The sequence below is a fragment of the Chroicocephalus ridibundus genome, chromosome 6 (assembly GCF_963924245.1).
Source record: "Chroicocephalus ridibundus chromosome 6, bChrRid1.1, whole genome shotgun sequence".
NCBI classification, from domain to species: domain Eukaryota; kingdom Metazoa; phylum Chordata; class Aves; order Charadriiformes; family Laridae; genus Chroicocephalus; species Chroicocephalus ridibundus.
The window spans coordinates 477656-499981 of NC_086289.1; the positions used below are offsets into that span (position 1 = coordinate 477656).

Below are 22326 nucleotides of genomic sequence, written 5' to 3' on the forward strand. Positions count from 1 at the left end.
ATACAGAAATGAATGAAAAAATGGCATGGAGATCCACACTTACACTTTTCAATTGCAAAAGCATCATTGCACCACACTTCAAAGGCAATTCAGTTTGAGCCAGTTCCAAAGTCTGACAGGCCCCAACACACGTCTGTGTCAAATCAACTCACGTGGACCAGTCAGAACCACAGGACACAGGCTCAAGTCCGTGTTCCTGACAAACAGGATTAATGCTACAAAGCGAGAGATCAAAGACCTTTAAAACCCCCTCACAGTTGAGGCTGGTGACTTGCAAGTACAGAGCACAATAAACCAAGAACGCCAGCACCAAACACAGGAAGACTATCACATTTCCAGCGCTGCTGAAAGCGCAGCAGCACCTCTTCTGCAGGCATGGAACCAAAGTGACACCGATTCGCCGCGAGTCAGCATCCAGAACGACCTTCCGTATTGCCCACGCAGCTGAGACTCCAAAGAGCTGAGTTAACACACCACAAGCATCTGCCCTAAGATCTAAGTTCCAGAGAAGAACTGCAAGCAGGTTTCACAACCTTTCACAACCTTCTTCAAATACCTTCAGTATTTGGCAGAATCATCCTGCTCCTAAGAAACTGGAATGTCTCACGACAAGGCTCTATTACCTATCATTGACAGAGTATAAATTTATACTTAATCCTGCAGGAGAATCTATTCACTTGCCTTCCGATGAATGGCGAGATTTTCAAGAGCACACAACAACTTCACTTGCAGACTTCTTATCTTACACCTACCAAAGCCTCCGTGAGGTCCATGGACTCGGCAGAATATCCCTCAAACAATTTTTGCAAAACGTAGACCCTTTAGAGACAGATTACAGACTGAGAATATTTGGTCTAAACAGGAAAAACTGCACTTCCTCGTTGAGGAGGTAACAGCAAGCCCTCAGGCCGGTTTTATTCTTTGTGATTTTCAGACTTGGAGGAAGGAAGCATCAGGACAGAAGCACGCTGCCAAACCGCCTCCCAGGGAGGGCTCCTGCCTGGGCCAGAGGCTGCCCCGGCGCAGGGACCGGGACGAGACTGAGAGCAGCAGTTCCCCGAGATTACCTGGGGGCAAGGACCGCGGATTCTCTCCTCTGGCAGCAGAAAGTTGCTGCCACCGGCAAAATGGCAAACTGCTTTCAAGCAGCTGATGCTCCACGTCTCGAAATGTCGACGCCTCACCACCCTGCTGAGTGCTGTGTGCCTGTGGGTGGGAGGATGGGCGCTCGTCCCCAGCCTGGGGACACGGAGCTCCGCAGCCCGGCTCGGGGCAGAGGCTCGGGTGTCTGTTCTGAGCAACCCCTGAGCAGACCCAGGAGCTTTCAACATGCGTTCAAGAGAAGCAACACAGAGACAGTCACGCATACACTCTCACTTTGTTGTTGGAAAACTTCAGAGATTTCTGTTAAAAAAATAAATCTTCAAGACAGAGCAGCAGCTTGAACACCCCATTCTGGCCATTGCCGTAGCCTCGACACACACGAGTGATGAATACATAACTGACCGACTGACTCAGGACAACGGCATGATCTAGCAGCCTGCGCGCTAAGCTGTGTGTCGAAAGAAAAGCCAAGAAAGCTCTCCTGAAGCCAAGTGCTTATTCATAGTAAAAAAAATGAAGCTTTGGATCAAATACAGCCATTCACAAATTCAGTTTTAACAGCTGGAGCAGAGTGCAGAAAGCCGATTTATCTTCCGAGATCACTGCATCCCGCGTGTGCTGATGCGTGGGGACCCTGCTCCCACCAGCTCTGCCCTCTCAGGGGACTCACGCTTTGACCCTTCAGGCGAGACAGGCGCAGGACACCCCCAGCACCCCCCCGCAGCACGGGGAGCACCCTGGGCCCTGCACATTTTGCCTTCATGAGAGTTCCAGGTGCAGCAGGAAGGGTTCCTGCCTGTACTGGTGTGCTGCTGGGCATCCAGGGCTGCGCCACCACCACCAGACACTCACAGACAGCTCCAGGTGAAGCCCAGGAGACACGCCGGAGTCCAAGACGGAGTTCAGAACCCATCTCTTTCAGCCAGTTTCTCTGGAGAGCCCCGGCCCTTCTGCCGTCATTGCCCAAGCCCCCTTACCCTGTGTGTCCTGGCAGGTTGGGAGGCGATGGCAGTGAGAAGCCTGCTCATTTTCTCCACCCCAGCAGCTTATTTTGAGGAGTATTTTCTAATCATAATGCAATTACCAGCACGCTGTAATTGAGCATCGCCAAATCAGTCTTCCTCCAGACATTCCCCTCGGAGGATGGACAGCGAGGCAGCCCTGGCTCAAGCTCGGGAGGATCAAGTGGTTGCATCTTCCCGCAGGCCTGGGAGGAGGGTCGGGGCTGGGGAAACCAGGGGGCTCTGACAGGCAGCTGGGCGGCTCCCGCAGCACTTCGCTTCCAAAGGCAGGACCTGCTTCACAGCCTGAGTCGCCAGTGGAATGCAAGGGGAAGGACAGAGGGGCCACTGCTGGCAGCGATCCGGGGAAAAGTCCTTCCTTCCCATGCTCTCCTCCTGCGGGGTGAGTGCGGGTTACCAGATCGCAGCCGGGACCCCCATCCCCAACCCGCCAGACGGGGCTTTGGAACCGTCCCCAACTCCCAAGGCATCAGCATCCAGCTGACATGAAGAGCCCAGCACCCATGTTCTCCAGTATTAAACTCTATCATCTGAGCATCCCTATGAAAAATCCTGTATCAGGTTTGAGGGTTTTCTGCTTTGAGAAAGGGCTGCTTTCTGCAGGAAGAAAAGGCTCAGGTTATTGGCTTGAATCAAAATAGAGCACGTCATCATTCATGAAGGAAGTTGAACCAGTAATTTTGCTACAATTAATTTCTTCAACTGCAGAGAACACACAGGAAATACGCTTTATAAAGAAAACAAGTCTGTCCGATCCTACAATAGCAAGAACCTAATGCAGATTAAACAGGAACTGGCATGTCAGTTAAAAGCATTCACTCCTTCAGAAATAATCAACTTAATGAAAAAAAGCCTTCATTAAAAAATTGTCCAGCTCCTCATTTCCAGGGAGACGTGCATGCCCAGTGCCCAGGGATGATTATGTGACTAGTGCTGGGCCGCTCTGGAGCTCGTGGGGGAACGGCTCGGGCACGAGATGCCGGGGAGCGTTTGTGACCCTCTTGCTGAGGCAACACAAGCTGCGTTGGCTTGCACGGGCAGAGGAGCCACACAGACCTTCGCTCCACGCTGCATCTGCGGGGACCTGGGCACAAAGAGCTTTCTGCTGCGCACAGGCACCGGGACCCAGCCTGGCAGCCTCGGGACCAGCAGAGACCCAGCCCGTGCCCTCACCCACCAGATGGATGTCCATCCCCACCGGCGCACACCGCAGGATCCCAGCCTGCTCCTGCTCCGGGGCAGAGACAGCACCAGGAGAAGCAAGAGAGCACTTTCCAACTGATTGAAGAGCCATTGGGGTGCAGGGACCGTCCGTGTGAAGAGTACAAGCACTCCAGGAGCTGAGACATTAAGCCCCATCTCTGTCATCACTGCCGGACGCGAGAAGCCCATTTCAGATGTGCATAATCTCAGGAGGTGCGAGTTCGTAAACTAGCTAATGCAAAGCCCACATATTCTGTAAAGGTACATATGGAGTGCAGAACAGGTGCATCAAGAAGATTTAAAAAAAATAAAGCAGGCAGCAGCTCATCCTCATCTAGTTTGCAGGATACAGGCAAGCAGCTTCCTCGAGTCTTCTATTAGGCTGAAGTTGGAGGTCATCACTCAGCCCACGCACTCCCATTGACCCCGATCCCCGTGTCAGCGGTGGGCACTTGTGGAAAAAACAAAACACGTATCAAGGCTGAAAAACAAATCTGCAAGTTTTTCAACATTTAGGAGTCTTCACATCGATTTTTGGGTTCAAAGTCTTATCTTCCACACCTGAGCGTTAAAACAGGAAACGTCTGTGTCACCCCGTTGTGTCACCACACCTCACGAGCCAAGCAGCCGCACGTGCCATTAACAACGCATGGCTATTGCATGAAGGTCGTGTTCATTCCTCTCCTCCAGAGGAACAAGCACCCTTCTCTACACTGAGCTATCCCCGTTTCCAAAAATCCCCTCTTCCTTCTTGGCCCAAAGCAGCCTTTCTATGTGCAACTCAGAGGTGCTCAAGAGTTTGCAAACATCCGCTTAACTGCAACAGAAGCAGGCTGAAGGTTTGAGCCCTACCCAGAAGGCAGGAGGAGGCCCTCAGGAGGGCTTTGGGCTTTACCCCCTGGGCTGAGCAGTGCTGCTCGCTCCAACGCGCGCGTCAGCTGGCCCTCTGACCGACCCCATCCTGCCCAACTCGCCCTGCTCGCTGCGAAAAAGGGACCTGTAGCCGCAGTTCAGACACCTGCATTTCTGTCTACAAATGAAACATTAAAGAAATGCAATTTGGGAAAAGCTGCAGAAGTGTCATTTTTACATTGTTTGTAAAAGTTTTCAAAGAAACAAGTTTCCAGGCTCTTCATCCAGACATCTCACCACATAAGACACAGCACATCTCTCCCGGCCCGGGAAGCAGAGCTGCTCTGCGGAGCCTGGCCCCCGCGCACTCCTCTGAAACCTTGAGAGGGGGGATCCTGCCCCTCTGCTCTGCTCGGGGGAGACCCCCTGCGGTGCTGCCTCCAGCGCTGGGGCACCAACAGCAGAAGGACACGGAGCTGTTGGAGCGGGGCCAGAGGAGGCCCCGGAGATGCTGGGAGGGCTGGAGCCCCTCTGCTGGGAGGACAGGCTGAGAGAGCTGGGGGGGTTCAGCCTGGAGGAGAGAAGGCTCCGGGGAGACCTTCCAGCCCCTTCCAGTCCCTAAAGGGGCTCCGGGAAAGCTGGGGAGGGACTCTGGAGCAGGGAGGGGAGCCATGGGACCAGGGGGAACGGTTTTAAATTGAAAGAGGGGAGATTTAGACTAGATATAAGAAGGAAATGTTTTACACTGAGGGCGGTGAGCCCCTGGCCCAGGTTGCCCAGAGCAGCTGTGGCTGCCCCATCCCTGGAGGGGTTCAAGGCCAGGTTGGACGGGGCTTGGAGCAACCTGGGCTGGTGGGAGGTGTCCCTGCCCAGGGCAGGGGGTGGCACTGGGTGGCCTTTAAGGTCCCTTCCCACCCAAACCATTCTGTGATTCTATGATGAAAGCACCCATTGCCCCAAGCCCCTGACACAGACCCCCCCGGCACTGAGCACACAGCATGCTAGTGTCACAGCAGAGGGACACCCACCCTCTGCTGACCGCGGGCACCCTCGGCTAAGCACAACTAGAGGCCCAAAGCTTCAGATGGGGCTTGGAGATCCTCAGTCCAGAGAGGAGCCTGCTGTGCTTCCAAGGGAGTCGTTAAGCCCTTTGGTTGATACAAATCTCCTTCGGCAGATGAAGTTACAGCTCACGTAAGCAGATCGCATTCTTGGGCATCTGTGCAGCTCGTTTACAGTTAGAAATAGCACAATGTATGGCCTGCTGGCATTTCCAAAAAATACACCTAGGAGCAGAGCGGAGGGAAAGAGGGGCAACAGATGGTACCAACAGGGAGAAGCAGCACGGATCTAGATGTCTCCAAAGGCAGTCGCAGTGGTCACAAGCCAAATGTGCAAGCGCTTTCAGGAACAGGAAAATCAGCAGGACGCCACCAGACGTGCAGCTCCAGACACCCAGCGCCGGGGCACACAAGTATGCAGCGCAGTCTATTTTAGACTTGTTCTCCTACTTTGTGTTAGTGTGCAGGGACGCTGACTCCAAGCTGTTTGGAGGAAGACTGAGAAACAATAATTAAGTTGGATGCTTGGTTTTAGTTGACTGAACCATCTAGCAACCACGCCAAGAAAAATCTCAAGCATTCATCTTCTGGGCTGAAATATTTCACGTGAGCAGGCAGGTGTTTTAAAAATTTAGCTATCACAGCAATCAGCACCACAACTTTATATAAAGTTATATAACCTTTTGCACCACTGGCGGAGCAGAAAAGAAGGGGGAAAAGGAAAAAGAAGAGTGATTTATGTTGCTCCATAAACTGCTGGCAGGCAGTACTGGCTACATGCACATACAAAGCCCTGAACATCTTTGAAGGTGAAGTCATAACCCAACGTTCCAAATTTTACATTAGAGCTTACTATATATAGCAAGTATGCAATAAGCTTTGATTTTGCTGTACATAGTAGCAGTGTGCTTTTTGTGATGAATGGCTCAATGTACTGATACCGAGGGTCTATTAAGCTAATAGCAGTAAAATTAAAACCTTCAAAAGCCAGTATTTTCAAGTTTAATGGTTTCACAGCCACAGCTTGGGGGTAGAGAGGATAAAGAAAAGGAGGAAGAATAAAGGATTTCCCAGACTGAAAAAACAACTGAATACACACACTGTAAACCTGTTTCATGCAGAGATGTATATGAAAATCTACAAGCAGTTTTTAGAAAAATTTTTACTGCACGAAAGGGTTGTTTGCAGGGGGGAGGGACCTGTCCTGAGGAGCGATTCGGGAGGATGATGGAGCAAAGGGACCCAGCCTTGTGGCACTGCAGGGTTTGCTCAGGCTGCCGAGGCCCCAGCACAGACCAGCACCCTCACCACACAGCACGGCCGGAGCAACACACGCTCCTTGAAAACCCCCTGACCCCCCAACGCGATGTGTTCCCTGGAGCAGGGACAGGGCGACCTTAGGAAACACGGGTCTCCTTCCCTCTCGCGCCCCATCCGCGGCAGAGCTGGAGCTGTGGCCCCATCCGCCACTCGTCCCCACCACCGCGTGTGACACCAGCCCCGAAGGGTCCATTCCTGCCCAGGGCGGGGGTTCCCCTGCAGAGCAGCAGCGTGCTCAGCATGATGCACCGCATCTCTCTGGCGGCTGAACACAGCGCCCCGGGTACGGCAGCAAACCTACGGTTACAAAACCAGAAATCAGCTGGGGCACTCATCACTGCGGCAGACAACAGAAGAGCAGTTGTTTGGCTCAAGGAATTTGAGGTTCAAGTTTAAATATGACATTATCAGGGAAGTGAACAGAAAGCAAAATGCAAAAGTACAAGAGACTTTCTTATTCCCAAGACAAGATGTCGAGGCGGGAGTGCCGAACCCTGCAGGACCAGCTCTCGGAGCGGGTCCCACACCCCAGCCTACTGCCCCGCCAGAGACAGAGGTGCTTGGCACGCCGCAGGCAACGCTCCAGCGCTCATGAGACTTTTCTGTCTGAAACAATCCTGGGGACAAGAGTCCCGCAGCTGACACGGGTGGCGGATGACGGGCGTCCCACCAGGCCCACAGCATGGCCTCGCGAACAGTGACGCAGGGAAGTTGGGGGAAGCAAAGCTGCCTCTGTCGGGATGGGCTGGAAGGAGGGCTGCCCCTTGCGCGTCGGGAGCTGACTGCGCGGGCAGCCACCCCTTCCCACCGGGAGCTCGGCACTGCCCTGGGCAAACGGCACCGAGATGTCTACCCTGGTGACACGACCGTGACTCCCTGAACATCGGCCTCAGCTGCTTCTGGCCTTCTCCCGGGAGGCACGGTGGTGTGCCGAGCTGTGCCCCTGCCCTCCGGCCACGGCTCTGTGGCACCAGCACCCCAGACCCCTCTTCAGCTGCCAGCCCAGGGCAGCAGGGAGAGAAGCAAGTGCCAGGAGCCACCCCAGGGAGCAGCAATCCAACCGCACGGCCCCCGGACACCCCAGGCCACAGGAGGAAGCCGCGCTGTGAAGCAAGAGCAGCCAGACCATGGCCTCCCTCTGACTTCCCAGCCCTCGGATGGGTTTTCCTTATGAGAAAGGCAAACGTCCTTCAGCCTGGGCTAGGGGCAACCAGCCTTTGTGCTCAAGGCAGCCACGGGGAAGGATCGGGCCACCCCCCGGCTCCCACCCGGTGGGACAGGGCTGCCGACACAGCACAGGGCCAGGTCAGGCTCTGTGGGGAATTATCAGGGGAATGATAGGATGAGAGGGAATGGTTTTAAACTGACAGAGGGAAGATTTAGCCTAGATATAAGAAGGCAATGTTTCATGCTGAGGGCGGTGAGCCCCTGGCCCAGGTTGCCCAGAGCAGCTGCGGCTGCCCCATCCCTGGAGGGGTTCAAGGCCAGGTTGGACGGGGCTTGGAGCAACCTGGGCTGGTGGGAGGTGTCCCTGCCCAGGGCAGGGGGTGGCACTGGGTGGCCTTTAAGGTCCCTTCCCACCCAAACCGTTCTGTGATTCTAAGTAACACTGTCCATTCCTAGCACTACCAGAGCCTTGGGTCTGGTCACAGTCACCTTCTGCTAACAGTAGAGGCCTGTGGTCATAAAAGCACAACGAGCAGAGTTTAACCAGTGTCTGGTGCTGTAAAACCAGGTAAGAATAACTCACCAAGTGCCGGCTGCTGCGCAGACACCTCGGCAGCGCACACAGCGGCTCTCTGTACGTGACACGCGAGCAGAAGCTACAAAGCGCTACGAGAAGATGCTGGGTGGGCATTTTTCTCCTGGCACTACTCTCAACTAAGTGTCTTACAAACATGATTTCTACAGGTTGCTAGTCTGCCTGTTGTTTTTCCAGAAACCTTATTTTACTAGTCAGTTAATGCCAGCATTTTAATAAAGTATTTTGTTTGCAAAAACCATACAAGAACAGAATAATAAAAACATTAAATGATCATACCAGCTTTCCCAGCTCAAACCAAGCTTTTTTTAAAAAAAACAAAATCCAATTGCTTCCAGTTTGATATGCATCCACAAATTACCTGAATTGTTTGTGCATTTTTTCCAGTAATTACCCTCCACGCTTTGCAGAACAGCATCACATGCCAGCAGACAAAAAGTTTCACAACAGAAAATGTCAACAGCCGCAACCTGCCATGCCCAGGGTTAGCACGAGCGGCGTTAGCAGAGTGCTGCTGCCAAAGGCACCTCCTGGACCCGGTGCTAACCATAACAAGCCCTCGTGCAGCCGCCGGTTCATCAGAGCACCACGAGTTTCACAGCAGCAAGGTGCAGCAGGACCAGCCTGACGCCTGCTCTCAGAAACTACTTTAACAGACATAAGGCTGCAGTGCCTCGAAAAGGCCTCAAAGCTTCCAGGTATTTAACCGTAATTCAAGTGTCATTGTGGTCCTATGACTCAGGAATTGCAAACATTAGTGAAAAATTAAGTTACACCCTTCAGGAAAGAACAGACGATGAACAACTGATGGAAACATTTCAGTTCTACCGTAGGGAAATTGAAGGAAAGCAATAAAATTCAATGGAGAGAATTAGGTTCAGGACAAGTCTCTGAAATAGTGAGTTGTTTTAGAAGTGATGTACCAAAACACTAGCCGTGCCGCTCTGATGGGGACTCTAAGCGTGACATGCGGAACACAGGAAGTTGTTTTGTTCTGCTTTTCAAGTTTTGAGCAACTGCAGTTGTTATCCAACGATCACGTCACCTCCAAAGAGGCAGGCAGTGCTGGCAGCTCACCTCAGGCGCAGGGCAGAAAGCCACCCGTGGAAAGCCAGCTGAAGGAGGGTAATGAGATGGTGCTATGCGTTAAATGTACCTATACACCCATATACACAGGTTTGGCTGAAGAGCCCAGAGGGAAGGAAGGGTCTGCTCTAATCCAGGGCATCCCATCACTGTCTTCTTATCCTTCTCAACATCTTCTTCTTTCCCCCAGTTTACAAACCTGCTCCACCCCTTCTGCTCAGCACCTATAGCTCAGATGCCCACTGTGGCTTCAATAACCCAGGTCTCCTTTGGAGCAAGTGGTTCTTTTCCTTCTTGAGGCCTTGCCCTACAGCCTTTCACCCCGCATCTCCTGGCCAGGTCTTACCATTGGCACCACATCTGCAGTGGTCCTACTGATACGACCAGGCAGTATTTCCTTAGGCTAACGTGTGATGGGCAAACATCCTCCCGTTTTGACTGCCAGGTCTGGACTTTTTGCTGCTCTTGGCCACACGCTTTCCTGCTCTGCACGGACTGACTGGCATGGCCAATCTGACTGATCTGAAGCATGAGGTGCTTCTTCACCCTGCCCCTTCTCCTCCCCAGAAGCCACCAGACATGGCATACCAGCCCACCCGCAGCCCACAACAGCGCAGAGCGCTGTCAGTAACGGTGAGTTCTGGTCTGCTAAAGCTGGCCCGAGCTGCACACACAGAGTGAGGACAGTTCCGAAGAAGGATGAAGCTTTGCTGCTCCTTTAAATAGAGCACTGTTCGTACAGGAGTGATGGATTTTGACCACGATTCTCTCACTGGTGAGGACAGCGTATTCCGGGCCTCAGGTTTATTTATACTCCAGACCTAGCTAATAGGAATTTGGGTCCAATCCAAACACTCTTGATATAATAAAGTCCTTATCCAGAGTTAAGCAGCATTTGAAGGGGCAAGATCAAGGATGAAGCTTAAATGCTGCTGCTGCCATTAGACATTTTTACTTGCTCAAGCGTCCAGTTGTCCAGACACCTTGAGCAGACAGGATGAATATGCCATGCTCTGTTTACAGGCTTGCTGGGATGGAGTAACAGCTCAAGCAAAACAAGTCCTTCGTCACACTCAAGCAAGTGGTCAAGTCCCATGACAGAGGGTACAAAAAAATAAATCCCTTTTCCCCCGCTCAGGACTACATGAGCACTGAGCACTATAGTCCCACGGCTTTAACACTGCTTAGATAGAGAAGAACAGACAGGCTACAGCGGGAGTGGTAGCGGCTTGTGTACGTCCAGGCCTTCTAGCACAAAAAAAGAGCAGAAAAATTTAGGGGACGACATAATGAACCACAGTGTATAAAGCAAGATCTTTGACAAGAAGATTCTTCCTAATGATTAGTTACAGTTTTCAGACCCCTTGCTAACATATCACAAATGAAGTTTTGTCTGGATGGTGACGACTGGGAAGTTGTAAGACGATTCTAGATCTTATTCAAGCTGCTGGAGTTTTCCTATGGGCTTCACTGAGGGCAGCGTAGTAGGCAGCATCAACTGAAATTACAGATGGTATTTATATTCCCAGTCACACCGCATCCTGTATTTTTAGGTACCAAAATTTCATCCTGAGCAAAATTTTGACTATTTGATGAGAAAGGGAGTCCCATCCCCCTCCATGCTTGCAACCAGTAAAAGCAAAACGTGGAGACATTACAGAGAACCAGCTCCCACCCTCTGCCCTCAAACAAAGAGCTTGCAGGTGAAGCCCAAAAGAATTTAATTTGGTGATCCAGGGCATTCCTCAGCAACGCACCAACTTTTCAGACACAAGCCAAACCCCAAGTGCTGTGAGAAACACTGAAATACTGTTCCCCAGTTAAAGGCAAATTTTTGTACAATCATTTTGAAGAGCCATAAAGAAAGTAACTTCACAAGAAATCCATACCAGAGGGGTCAGAGAAACTGCAGGGGAGCAAAGGGCCTCCAAGGGCCCTGAACTCTTATGGGTAACTGCTGGGCATCAGTACCTCGACATGATAAATATAATCTCAATTCCAAGAAGAGTTTTAGCTCTTTGAACCAAGAGATATTTCAAAGAAACTGGAAGTCTGGGAGCCATTAGCCCTCCAGGCACACAAGATTAGTTCTGACACAAACAAAGTACCCTCAACACTCGCTACACCCTCACTGTAAACAGTGCTAATACATGACTACAATTTTATTAGCTCTTTGAACAAGCAGTGCTTGGTTTCTCACGATATCAACTGCTTTGTGCTCCCCCCTGGGAGCAGGGGCTCCAATTCCCCATGGTCCCCCCCCAAAGCTTTGGAACAAAAGGCTCTTATCACCTCTGAAATTACCACCACCAACTTACAGACAGGCGTTTAATTTTAAGAAATTGCCAACCTCAGTTTTTAAGGAAAAATAAATGCAACCAAACAGTGGAACGTTGATTAAAAAACACAAGAGGCTTTTTGGGGGAGGCATTAGTTCAGCAAGCACTCACCTGATACTGGAGGCAAAGCTATGTCTCAAACTGCGTTAAGAGATCTCTTATTTCTGGAGTCAGATGCTCTACTGCCTTTGCAGCTTCTGTGATAGCTTTCCGATACATCCCTTTCTTCTTGCGATTAAATCTCAGTTTGAAAAACTCAGAGAAAGGAGAGAGTTTTGAAACAGATAAGAATGACGTCGTTGGAGAACCAAACCATGATACCTTAGCTTCTCGCCACGAAGGTTCCCCATTTTCCTTCTGGCTAAGGTTTATGTCAAGAACACGTGCTGGCCACCATGGAAAACCATGAATTTTACCCCAAACAATATCCCCCACTGAAACAGTCCTTCCATCTTCTGTGACGCATTTAGACACGCTTTGGGTATGCAGTCTAACTGTCAGCGGCGGCACGATTTTACGCTCATCTTTTGAAGATGAAGAGACAGATGCATCATCACCAGGCAAAAAGTCACACAGTTCTGGTGATGTTACTTCTGAACTAGAAGACTTGGATTCATCTAGACTGTCATTACTACACACTGATAAACTAGAAGAATCTGCTTTTCTTTTACGATAATTCATAAGGAAAGCCAAGTTATCGTGTCCATCTTTACCTTGGGGAAATCTTTTAAAGTCATCGTCTTCACCTGAACTCCCTGACGATATCTCAGCTAAACTTCTGTCTGTGGACTCATCGTTGTAAAATGCGCCGGGATTGGACTCCCTGCTGTTCTGTAGGACATTTATTTCGTCAATAAGTTCTGCCTTATAAATTGAAACACTCTGACCATCATTTATGCGATGGGGCTTCAGCCGTATCTTTGGGGGTGGGACATCCGCACTGGAATGCACCGGCCGCGTGAGCTTCAGTTTTGGAATGGAAGCAAGCTGGCTGCCTGCTGACTTGTCCATTAAACATTTGGTTTCTCGACACCGTTCAGAGTCTCTGGTCTCCTCTTGGTCCTCCCCTCCGTTCTGCAATATTCGCTCTGGACAAAACGGTTTGACTGAGCCGTGAACCCGGGAGGGGATTTTGACAACTTCACCTTTCCCCTGTGGAGTACTGTAGGATATTTTTATAACTGGCGTTCGATGTACTAGTTCCCCAGAAAACTTGTCATCCTCTCTCTTTTCTCTTTTGTTCCTCTTCTCCGTGTAGTCGGAGTCACTGTGCTTTTTCTGCTCTTTGTCCTGAATGCTCAGCTTCCTCCTGGTTTTAGCGTTCTGCCTCGCTGTGTTTGCGTCCTCGGGGTTCAGGGTGTTTTTACATTTCTCACAGAGCACCTGCCTTGGCCGCAGCCTGATGGTGCTCATGATAAGCCTTCCTGGGTCTCTGTTCCGCGACAAACGCCTCCTCGTCCTCTTTATAGTCCGTGGCGGTGGCTGAGGAACCCACTGGTTGTACGTGTGCCGCAGCCACAGCGGGCGAGGAAAGGGAGCTCCCTCGAAGTAGGGGGGGTACGGAGGAAGGCTGCCAGGCGGCGGGGGGGGCAGCAGGGGGGGTACTTGCTCATCCCCGCTTCCTTTGGGAGGCTTTTCACCAGCAGGCTGCGGCTCTGTCTCACCCTGCACAGCACCTCCGCCACCAGCATCTCCACCATCAGCAACTCCGTTAGCGCAAGCGTTGGCAGGAGGGTCCTCGTGCTTGGGGAAGGAGGACGGGAGACAAAACAATCCAGACCTAAAAGAGGGTGAGAAGGACAGGGAAGGAAAGAGACAAAGAGTCAGGATGTTTGAAAGGTGTTTCTCTGGGAAGACTGTGCATAACAAACATGCTAGTTTTTTTTTAAAAAAACAAAAACAACAGAACAACCACCACCACCCCCGCAATCCTCCGACAACTTCCACATACTAACAGCACAACATTTTTCCCTTGACTTTTAAAACAAGGCAGTCAATTCTGCCACTGAAAAAAATAACAGCATTTCAAAATTTAGGAAGTGCGTCCTACTCTTCTGCCAGAAAAGGCACAGAAATCAAAATCTCTATTTCCACAAACTCTCTGCACAAAGTTTTGCTCTAAGAAATCACACAAAGCGGTTTATTTTACCAGCAGGCTGGTAACGCCACGAGGAGGGCTGTGATACAGATTATGCAAGCCTGCTGGGAGCTATTAAACTTCCTTTCTTCACGCTGCACTTGCCTGGCTGATTTTTCAGCTTCTCATTCAAAATCTGAAAACCCAACTTGGACGGATAACTTGCACTTTCAAGGCACAGGTTCACCAGCACACAGCTCTGCTCCTCTGCCCCCGCTCTTTCCATATATGATGTTATTTGTTAAAATAAGGAATACAGAATAGCAAGATTAAGAATGATGATGTACTATTGTCCAACGCCAAGTCTCACTACAGGCTACCAAAGTCTGGATACAATATCTTGCACAGATACTGGCACAAGCAAATCCTCTGAAACACCTAACTGTGATTCATGTCTCTGGGTTTCTGCACCAGAATTTATGCCCTTGGCCTGACATTAGAAATATTATGCTAACACAGCACTTGGACAAATATTTGTCCTGAAACACCAACTCAGAATGGGCAATGCTCGCTATCTTGGCTTTCCAGAGAGAATTCTGTAGAGAGTACACCATTAGTGACATATTTCAGCTTTTTAATAACAACAAAATGCTGCATGGGTGAGCCACGAAGAAGCTGGAGAGATGGAGAACAGTGACAGACCAAACACTAGTTCTGGTTTAGGATGCTCCACTCCCCATTGCCCTCCTTGCTAGCCACAGTCTTCCTTCCAGCCACGAGCAAGGGAGGGGTTTCTTGGTGGTGTCACAGAGACAAGGACTTTGCCAGCTGTTACACAGAAGGGCACCGAAAAGAAGCTGAAGGCCTCCACGCAGTCACACATCCCCTTATCAAGGGAGCACGTCACCACCACGGGCTTGCTGGTGGAGAGGAACCTCCTCCCTCCACCCAGGCACCCGGCTGCCAGTGCCCTCCCTCCTCAGCTCTGTGCCCCGGCCACATGGCTCTGCTGTGGGAGGGATCCTAAAGCGACGTCTCTCCTTCCCACAGGAGCATCAGCAGACAGCAGCGTTACCAAAGGTGATGAACCATCCGAGATCAGGGACAAAAAAAGAGCGGGGCCTTTTAAACATACCACAGGAGAATGGGGAACATGGATCCCATTTAATATGGCCCTAATCCACTGGCTTCATTCTCCTTCTCTCAGACACCTGCAGGCTGCATCTCTCTCACCTGATTTCCATGAAGACTCCCACCAAGTTTAAAAATAAAGCTTGCATAAAGTAGGCAAGCAGGAATTAGTCTGATTCCGGTACCAAGTCACTGCCCTTCTCTAACTGAAATAAAAAGAATCCCTGAGTTACTGGGACTCTGAATTAAAGTCCTTTCCCATTATCCAGAGTGAGAGTGCAAGAACTGGCTGTTTAGCTAACAGTTCAGCTTAACTGGGAAGCTCCAAGTTCGAATGCTAGTGAGTCAAGAGGATTACACTGTTAAAACCGCATAATTTGGAACAAAATGTTTTTGTTCTAAGAGGGGTTTTTTTAAACCGAGACAACTGAGAATGTAGGTGTCTTTCAAATGACAACCAAGAGAGCAAGTACAGTTTGTACAGCCAAAGATGTCAGCACCGTTCATAAAACAACTGAAGTGGTATCACTTCCAAAGCTCTGGCTATAAATTTCGGTTATTTTATACAATGAGATTGTCTAATTTGGTCACACCAGAAATACGAACAAATTTTCTGGCCCTCGTGTGGACCCAAGTCCAGCTCCCTCTGCTCCTGCAGGCGAGCCCCGACCTTCCTGCTCCCCACAGCCTGGCTGGGAGCAGCACTTCCTTCCTGAGGATCCGCCATGGCACCAAGCGTCTCGCTTGGCAGAAGCGAAGCACTCAAAGGTTAACCCCGCGGGATGACGTACACTCATAAAGTTAACGTTTCAGCAAGTCCCAGCCCTGCTAGGTTTGAACCGGCCCACCCTGCCACCAGACCGCAGACCCCAGCCTGATGGCAGCCCGTGGGTCAGTGCCGTCCCTGGGGAGCGCAGCGGGGCGGGAAGCCAGTGTGCCTCTGCCCAGGTACCTGTGCCCTGCTGCCATCGCACGGCCCTGGACGAAGGCTAACCTGGAGCACAGCGGGACAGGGGGCAGCCAGGGCCCTCGGCAGCCCTCCCACTCTGCCTGGCCAGGGGACACGGGGACACCAGGTGCACACCGGCAGCTCGTGACGCGCGCTGGAGAAGCGCAGTGGCTGTTAAGCCATTTTAACCAGAAGCCTTTTAAGGTAGGGTCCTGCTATTTTACACTTGGTACAAAAATACAAGGAAAATGTCCAAACAATGAGGAAGAGCCCCCCGGCAGCAGGGGCTCCTCACCCAAACTCAATCATCAGCCTCCACTTCCACAGCTCTTCAGCCCAAAGATGCAGCAGCACCAGCAGTCTGAGAGAAAAATACACCACTGCCTGGTCCGAGGGATTACACCAACTGGACAGGCTGAACAACAAAGCGGCTTAAGACTCATTTTCCACGGCAGCGGCTTCCACACGGCCAGGCAGCGGCTCTGGCAGGGAGAGTCACAGCCGGGCAGGGACAGATGAGCTCTGCAAACCCTGCTACTGCGGCAGAACTGCTCCCACCCTGGGGCGAGCGGCCCACTGCTGCGTCCTGCATCCCGCCGCGACACCCAGCAGCACCAGGAGAGCCGCACTCTGCGTGGCCACAGCACCAGGTCCTGGCAGTGGTCAGATACGCAGCCAGGTGTGCTGACCATGGGGCCACGTCCTTCCTGCCCTGTTCTGGGCTTGGGACCCCACGGTGCAGGGGCAGGAGCAGCTCAGAGCCTCCCTCCTCTCCCTGCCGGCGCTCACAAGCGTCCCGGCCTCAGGGAGCTTCAGCAGGTCACAAGCACCTCCCGCGGCAGCCACACTGCCGGCATGGGGTGCTCATACAGGCAGACCGCGAGGGCAGCCATGGTGAATTACAGCCCCCCCAGCACCTCCAGCAGCGCCTCTGGCTCCAGCCAGGACACCAGGAACCTGCGCATGCCCCCGGCTGCCACAAGGTCACCACACGGGTGCCCCAGCACGCCCCCACAGATGGGGCTCATGGGTGACGGGCACCCTTTCTCCCGAGGGGCATCTAGCTCTTTTCCTTCATACTGGAAGCGTCTCTGAAGGCTAAGAAAGCCTGAGGAACCATCACTTCCCCAGTCCGCCTGCCACGTCAGCTCTGGGCAGAGGCAAGAAGAGCTCCGCTGTCTTGCCCACCTGCCTGCCCCCCCGCAGCAATGTGCACCCCAGTCCTGCTTCTCAGGCACCAGGGAAGGAAAACAGGTCCAGAGAGGCCGCACTCAGAGCGTCTCCTGTCTCGTCACTGCACTGCCAGGCACCAGCAGCACCCGTTCAGCACGAGTGAACAACCACCATCGCCCAAGGCTGCTTTCAGTTTCTCTGTCCCTCCACACTCTGTACTCCTGCTGGGGATGCACTGGAAGACCACACTCCTTCGGGCTCCTTCAGCTGCGGGAAAACCAACTAAACGCAATTAAGTCCTACCCTTGGAGAGTGTTAGCCAGCTGGCATGCCCACAGCCCCCCTGGTGGTCCCCTCTCACCAGCCTGAAGCCGCTTTCCACGCAGGCACAGCTCCTTGTAAGAGGATTTAGCTCCGGTGTCTTTCCACCCACTGCAAAACGAGACATGTTTTATCTGACACACTTCGCTTCCCAGGAGCGGCGCACTTTTACCACAAGGAGAAATAACAATTTCCTCAGCTTTCCCCACATCCCCCACACTTTTTTGCGCAAGTCTGGGTGAAGTTAATGTATTTCTGTCTACCTACTGTCACTATTGATTCTGCATATCTAAACCCACTCAGCGAAGATGAAGGTGCCCGAGTTTGTGGGTCAGGGACACGAGTGCATCCGCAGGTATTACAAACATCAGGAAATACTGCAGAATGTGATTTCACCCTGTTTATAATCCCCCTTTCTGGGGCAGATGTAGCCAAACGGACTAAGTTACCTCAATCCAACCTCTGCTTGAAACAGAAGACATTAGCCTCCAATTTATACTCATGCATAATTAAAAACCAACTAATTAGAAGTTCAATTGCAACAAAATTGCCAAGTCTTGTTATCAAAAACACTTTAACTGCGGACAAAATGCATTTAAACTTCATGAGCTTGGATGCTACGTAGCTTACTGTCTAGAATAGTGAATTTATTAGAACAAAATAACTGTCGGTCACTCCTAATAAGTGCTGGTGCTGCACACACTACCCAGGCTGCAGTCAAAAAGGGATGCCTGTAGGAAGCCAATAACCCTTTTTTCTTCAAGTAATTTCACAGCTATTGGAAGAGTCCGGCATGTATTTTTACCTACATGCCACTGTTCCCCGCGGCAGGGGGCAGGCTGCAGGCAGGAGGAGGCAGGAGGCAGGCAGGCTCCTGCCCGCAGCCCCCCCCGGCTCCCAGATGAGCCCCCGCAAACCTGGGCAGGCGGTTTTGGGTTCAAACCTGCCCCTGCTTGTTCCTGGCTAAAATAATGGGAGTCTGACAGTGGGATCTGGATGGAGAGGGGTCTCCTGGCTGCAGGCCTGCCTCTCGCACAGCTCTCCACATCGCCACTACGTTTGAGGAGAAATAAAACAGATTTGTGCAGTAGGCAATGCTAAAAACCAGTTTAACATGCAAAAGAAAGCCGAAAAGCCACCATACAGGCTTTCCTTCTTTCTTTTGGGATTCTCCCCTTTCAGTACAGGTAAACCAACCCACTCCGGTTGCTGCTCTCCCGCCGGTCCATCCCACTGCCCACCCAGCCCCGCTCCCCAGTGGGGCGGCACTGCCCGGGAGGCACAGGCAGCGCACGCCATAACCCCAGCACACCAGCACCGGCCAGCGAGACTGCTCCTTCAGCGGGGAGGAGGGGGGGAAAGGCTTTTGCCACGTTGCTGTTTTGGGGCCTTCAAAGTTCAGCACCAAGCTGACAAATTCCTACTGCCTTTGGGACACATCTCAACCTTTGCCTTCCAACCAGTGGCACACTGCCTCCTGTACTCTGCTGCTTCTGCGGTGGGCAAGATCTCTTCCTCCCTCCACATCCCAAACTTACGGCTGCTGCAGTGGAGAAGGCGCTTTCAGCCCCCTCCTCATGCTTACCCAGAGTCACTAAGGTGCACCAGGAGCCAGCCACTCGCCTCACATCCTGCTGACAGCCACAACCAGAGGCCACAGCTCTCCAGACACGCGTTACCACCACGTCACAGGCTCGCTACGGCCACCACAGCCCAGCCAGCGCTTGGGACTACTATGGCCAGGATGTGGCCCAGCAGTTGCTCTGTGCTCAAGTTCTGCAAACACCTGAAGGGAGGAAGCTCCTGGCCCACCGGCCCTGCAGGGAGAGGTTCTCCCAGTGCTGCAAGAGAAGCTGAGATCTCTACCCAGGGCTTCTGGAGAGACAGGCGGGACATGCTGCCACTCCACCATGGCACTAAAGCGATGGTTAAAGCGCAGTGCCAGGGGGCACCCAGAAGCCAAACTGCTTTTCTTCATGTTTCACTCCCTGAAGCGACACTACTGCACCAATGGGCTGTGAAACTGGCCCGCTCACAGATTCCAGCCTGTTAAGGAGGGGAGAGGCAGCAGCTATCCCATCCCTGTGTAATGTGGGGGCAGGTCGGTCCATCCAAAGGCTCATCTTTCACCACAGAAAAGTCTGATCATTAGAAAGGATAATTACTGGGGCAAGTGGGAAGAGATGGGGGCAGCTATCCTACTGACGAGTTCAAACGCATCAACAAACCCCTTCCTTCTGCCTTCCCCATTCCTCCTCCAGCCAGAAAGGAGGACAGGATGCTGCTCCAGCATCCCCAGTGCAGGCCCAGGCAGCCCCCAGCCGAGCCACGGGTCTCCCGGTGGACGGGACGGCAGCAGAGGGAGCACCAACGCTCAGGGGACTGCAGGCTGTCTGCTGCCCTCCCACCCCAGCAGGGACCAGCGGCAGGGCTGGGGCAGCGACCAGCTCCAGGAACACCTCAAGGCCTGGGAGGAAACACCCACCGGGCTGTTTCTTGGATCCACTGGGGCAGAGAGGGTGAAGAGAAGAAAAAAAATCATGGAGCAAGGTTAGGGAAAAAGATCCAGGTGAAAAAAGTGTATGTTGTCCCTAACGAAGAAGACAACTGGACTGTGAAAAGACAGACAGAGCTGGCTCTTGGACGTGACTGAAGGGATGCCGACCGCTCGCTGCTTTGGCTGGAACCAGACACCAAGCAGGGTTTATAGACTCTTAATAGCGTTAGATGCCTGAATACTTTTGAAAATCTGGCTCCAATTTTCCGGGATGGCCATGTGAAACTAAATAAACTATGAAAATTAAGTTCAGAAGTCTTGCTTCATACATCTTCTGAGCAGAATTAGAGGTGAAGCTGGCTGTACTCCTCCCAGCACCGACCTGACAATTCATTTACTGAGCAGCCAGAAAGCAAATCCCTCTTCTCAGCTTTAACGCAGGGAAAAGCCGGCCAGGGAGTCCTTGGCCAGCAGCACCTCCTGCCAGGGCGGCTAACGACGCTGTGAAAGTTACCATCCTTCTGAAATAAAGCACCCGCTGCTGCCTTCCCCCCGCTTCGGGGAACAGACCCTTCACCCGGGAAATGCCCCCTCCGTGTCGGGGGGCTCGGCCTCTCCCGAGCCGGTGCTGCTCACCCACCCAGCCGTGGGGGCGGCAGGGCTGGGGTCACAGCGGAGCAAGAAACCAGGGGGACACGCACTCAGAAACCCCCCCGAACGGCGGACGCGGCAACCCGAGGGGGGGCGGCCACGGGGGGCTCCGGGAGAGACCCGCGGAGCCGCTTCAGAGCGAAGGGGGGTGGGAAGGGGAAGCGCTGGCCAAGGCCGCGGGGCTGCGGCGGGGCCGGGCAGCGGGGCGGGGCGGAGGGGAAGCCCGGCACCGGCCGGACAGGGGGGGCGGCGCGGCGCAGGGACACGCTCCCCCCGGGCCCTCCGCGGGCGCCGCCGCCCGGAGCCCCGCCGCGGGGGGGAGCCGTGGCGAACCTCGCCGTTCTCCGCGGCCGGGCCCGCCGCCCCCGGGGCACCGGGCCGCCCGGCCTCCCGGCTGGGGCCCGCTCCCGCACGCTTTGTTCCCGCCGGGCGAACAAAGGGCGAGCGGGGGCAGCGCGGGGCCTCCGACCCCGGCACCCCGGGCCATCCCCGCCGCCCCCAAACCGCTCCCCCCCGCCCCCGCCCCCGGCCGTACTTCTTGGTGCAGTCGAGCAGGACGCCGGTGAAGCGGCGCTCCCCGCAGCTCAGCGTCACCACCAGCGTGTCGTTCACCATCTGCTCCACCAGCACCGGCACCCAGGCGCCCACCCGCGGCGCCGCCGCCTCGGCCATGCTGCCGCCGCCGCTGCCCCGCCGGGGCCGGGCCGCGCCGGGCCGCGCCGCGCGATGACCTCACGGTGCGCTGCCGTAGGGGCGTGACGTCAGGGCGCCGCCCCCGCGCCTGCGGGCGGACCGGAACCGGCCCCGCGCCGCGCCGCGCGCCCGTGCCGGTGGGGCCGGTTGCGGGAGCGGCGCCCTGGGATCCGGCGGCGCGGGGGCGGCAGCCGCGGGACGGAGGCGCCGGGGGCGTGCGGGGAGTCACGGAACGGTCTGGGTGGGAAGGGACCTTAAAGGCCACCCAGTGGCACCCCCTGCCCTGGGCAGGGACACCTCCCACCAGCCCAGGTTGCTCCAAGCCCCGTCCAACCTGGCCTTGAACCCCTCCAGGGATGGGGCAGCCACAGCTGCTCTGGGCACCCTGGGCCAGGGGCTCACCACCCTCACAGCAAACAATTTCTGCCTCACATCTCATCTCAGTCTCCCCTCTGTCAGTGTAAAACCCTTCCCCCTCGTCCTATGGCAACAGGCCCCGCTGAAAAGTCTCTCAGTAAAATTCCGAGCAACCGAGTATCTGCTCAGAGTTCCATCGACAAACAGCCCCCAGGACACCGCTCTGCAGACACCGGGAACACCGCACCGGCCCTTGTGCCAGCCGTGCCAGGAGAGCAAAGCAAGAAACACATGTATCACCAGAATGTCAGTGACATTCGAGATACTCCTTGGTGACCTTTGTGCCAACCCACGGTGATTTCCCAGCTGGTTTGGACACATCAGAAACATTACAATGGCTCAAAGACACAACTGTTCTATGAAATATGGAAACAGAGAGAGAAACTTGGGCCACTTAAAGTCATTGAGAAAACTTCAGGTGACTTCAGCACATATTACATCTGTAATATCACTTTGCCCAAGTTACTAAAACGTACTTCAGATTGTAAGGTTAGATAGCAATTTAAATCTTACTTTACCCGTCCCTGATGTTTACTTCTGTCACTTCCCACTGTGAAGTAATTCAATTAATTCCACATTTGTTTCCGGGTGGATTCTCTGCTGCTCCTGCACTGCAGTGACCCTGCAACAAGCTCGCACATCCTCAAATATTCAAAAGTCAAGCAGTG

The 22326-nt window shown here is 53.3% G+C and overlaps 1 protein-coding gene across 2 annotated transcripts in view; it reads right to left on the reverse strand.

The window, feature by feature from the left end:
- PWWP2B (PWWP domain containing 2B) overlaps positions 1-21271 on the reverse strand; it is a 66630-nt gene extending 45359 nt beyond the window's left edge. For both annotated transcript variants that reach the window (XM_063339551.1, XM_063339550.1), the window contains exons 1-2: positions 21084-21271; positions 11861-13529 (exon numbers count right to left, since the gene is read on the reverse strand). In XM_063339551.1, coding sequence (XP_063195621.1) covers positions 11879-13529; positions 21084-21220 — 1788 coding nt within the window. In that variant the 5' untranslated portion in view covers positions 21221-21271 and the 3' untranslated portion in view covers positions 11861-11878. The remainder of the gene's footprint in view (positions 1-11860; positions 13530-21083) is intronic.
- Positions 21272-22326: the final 1055 nt, after the last annotated feature.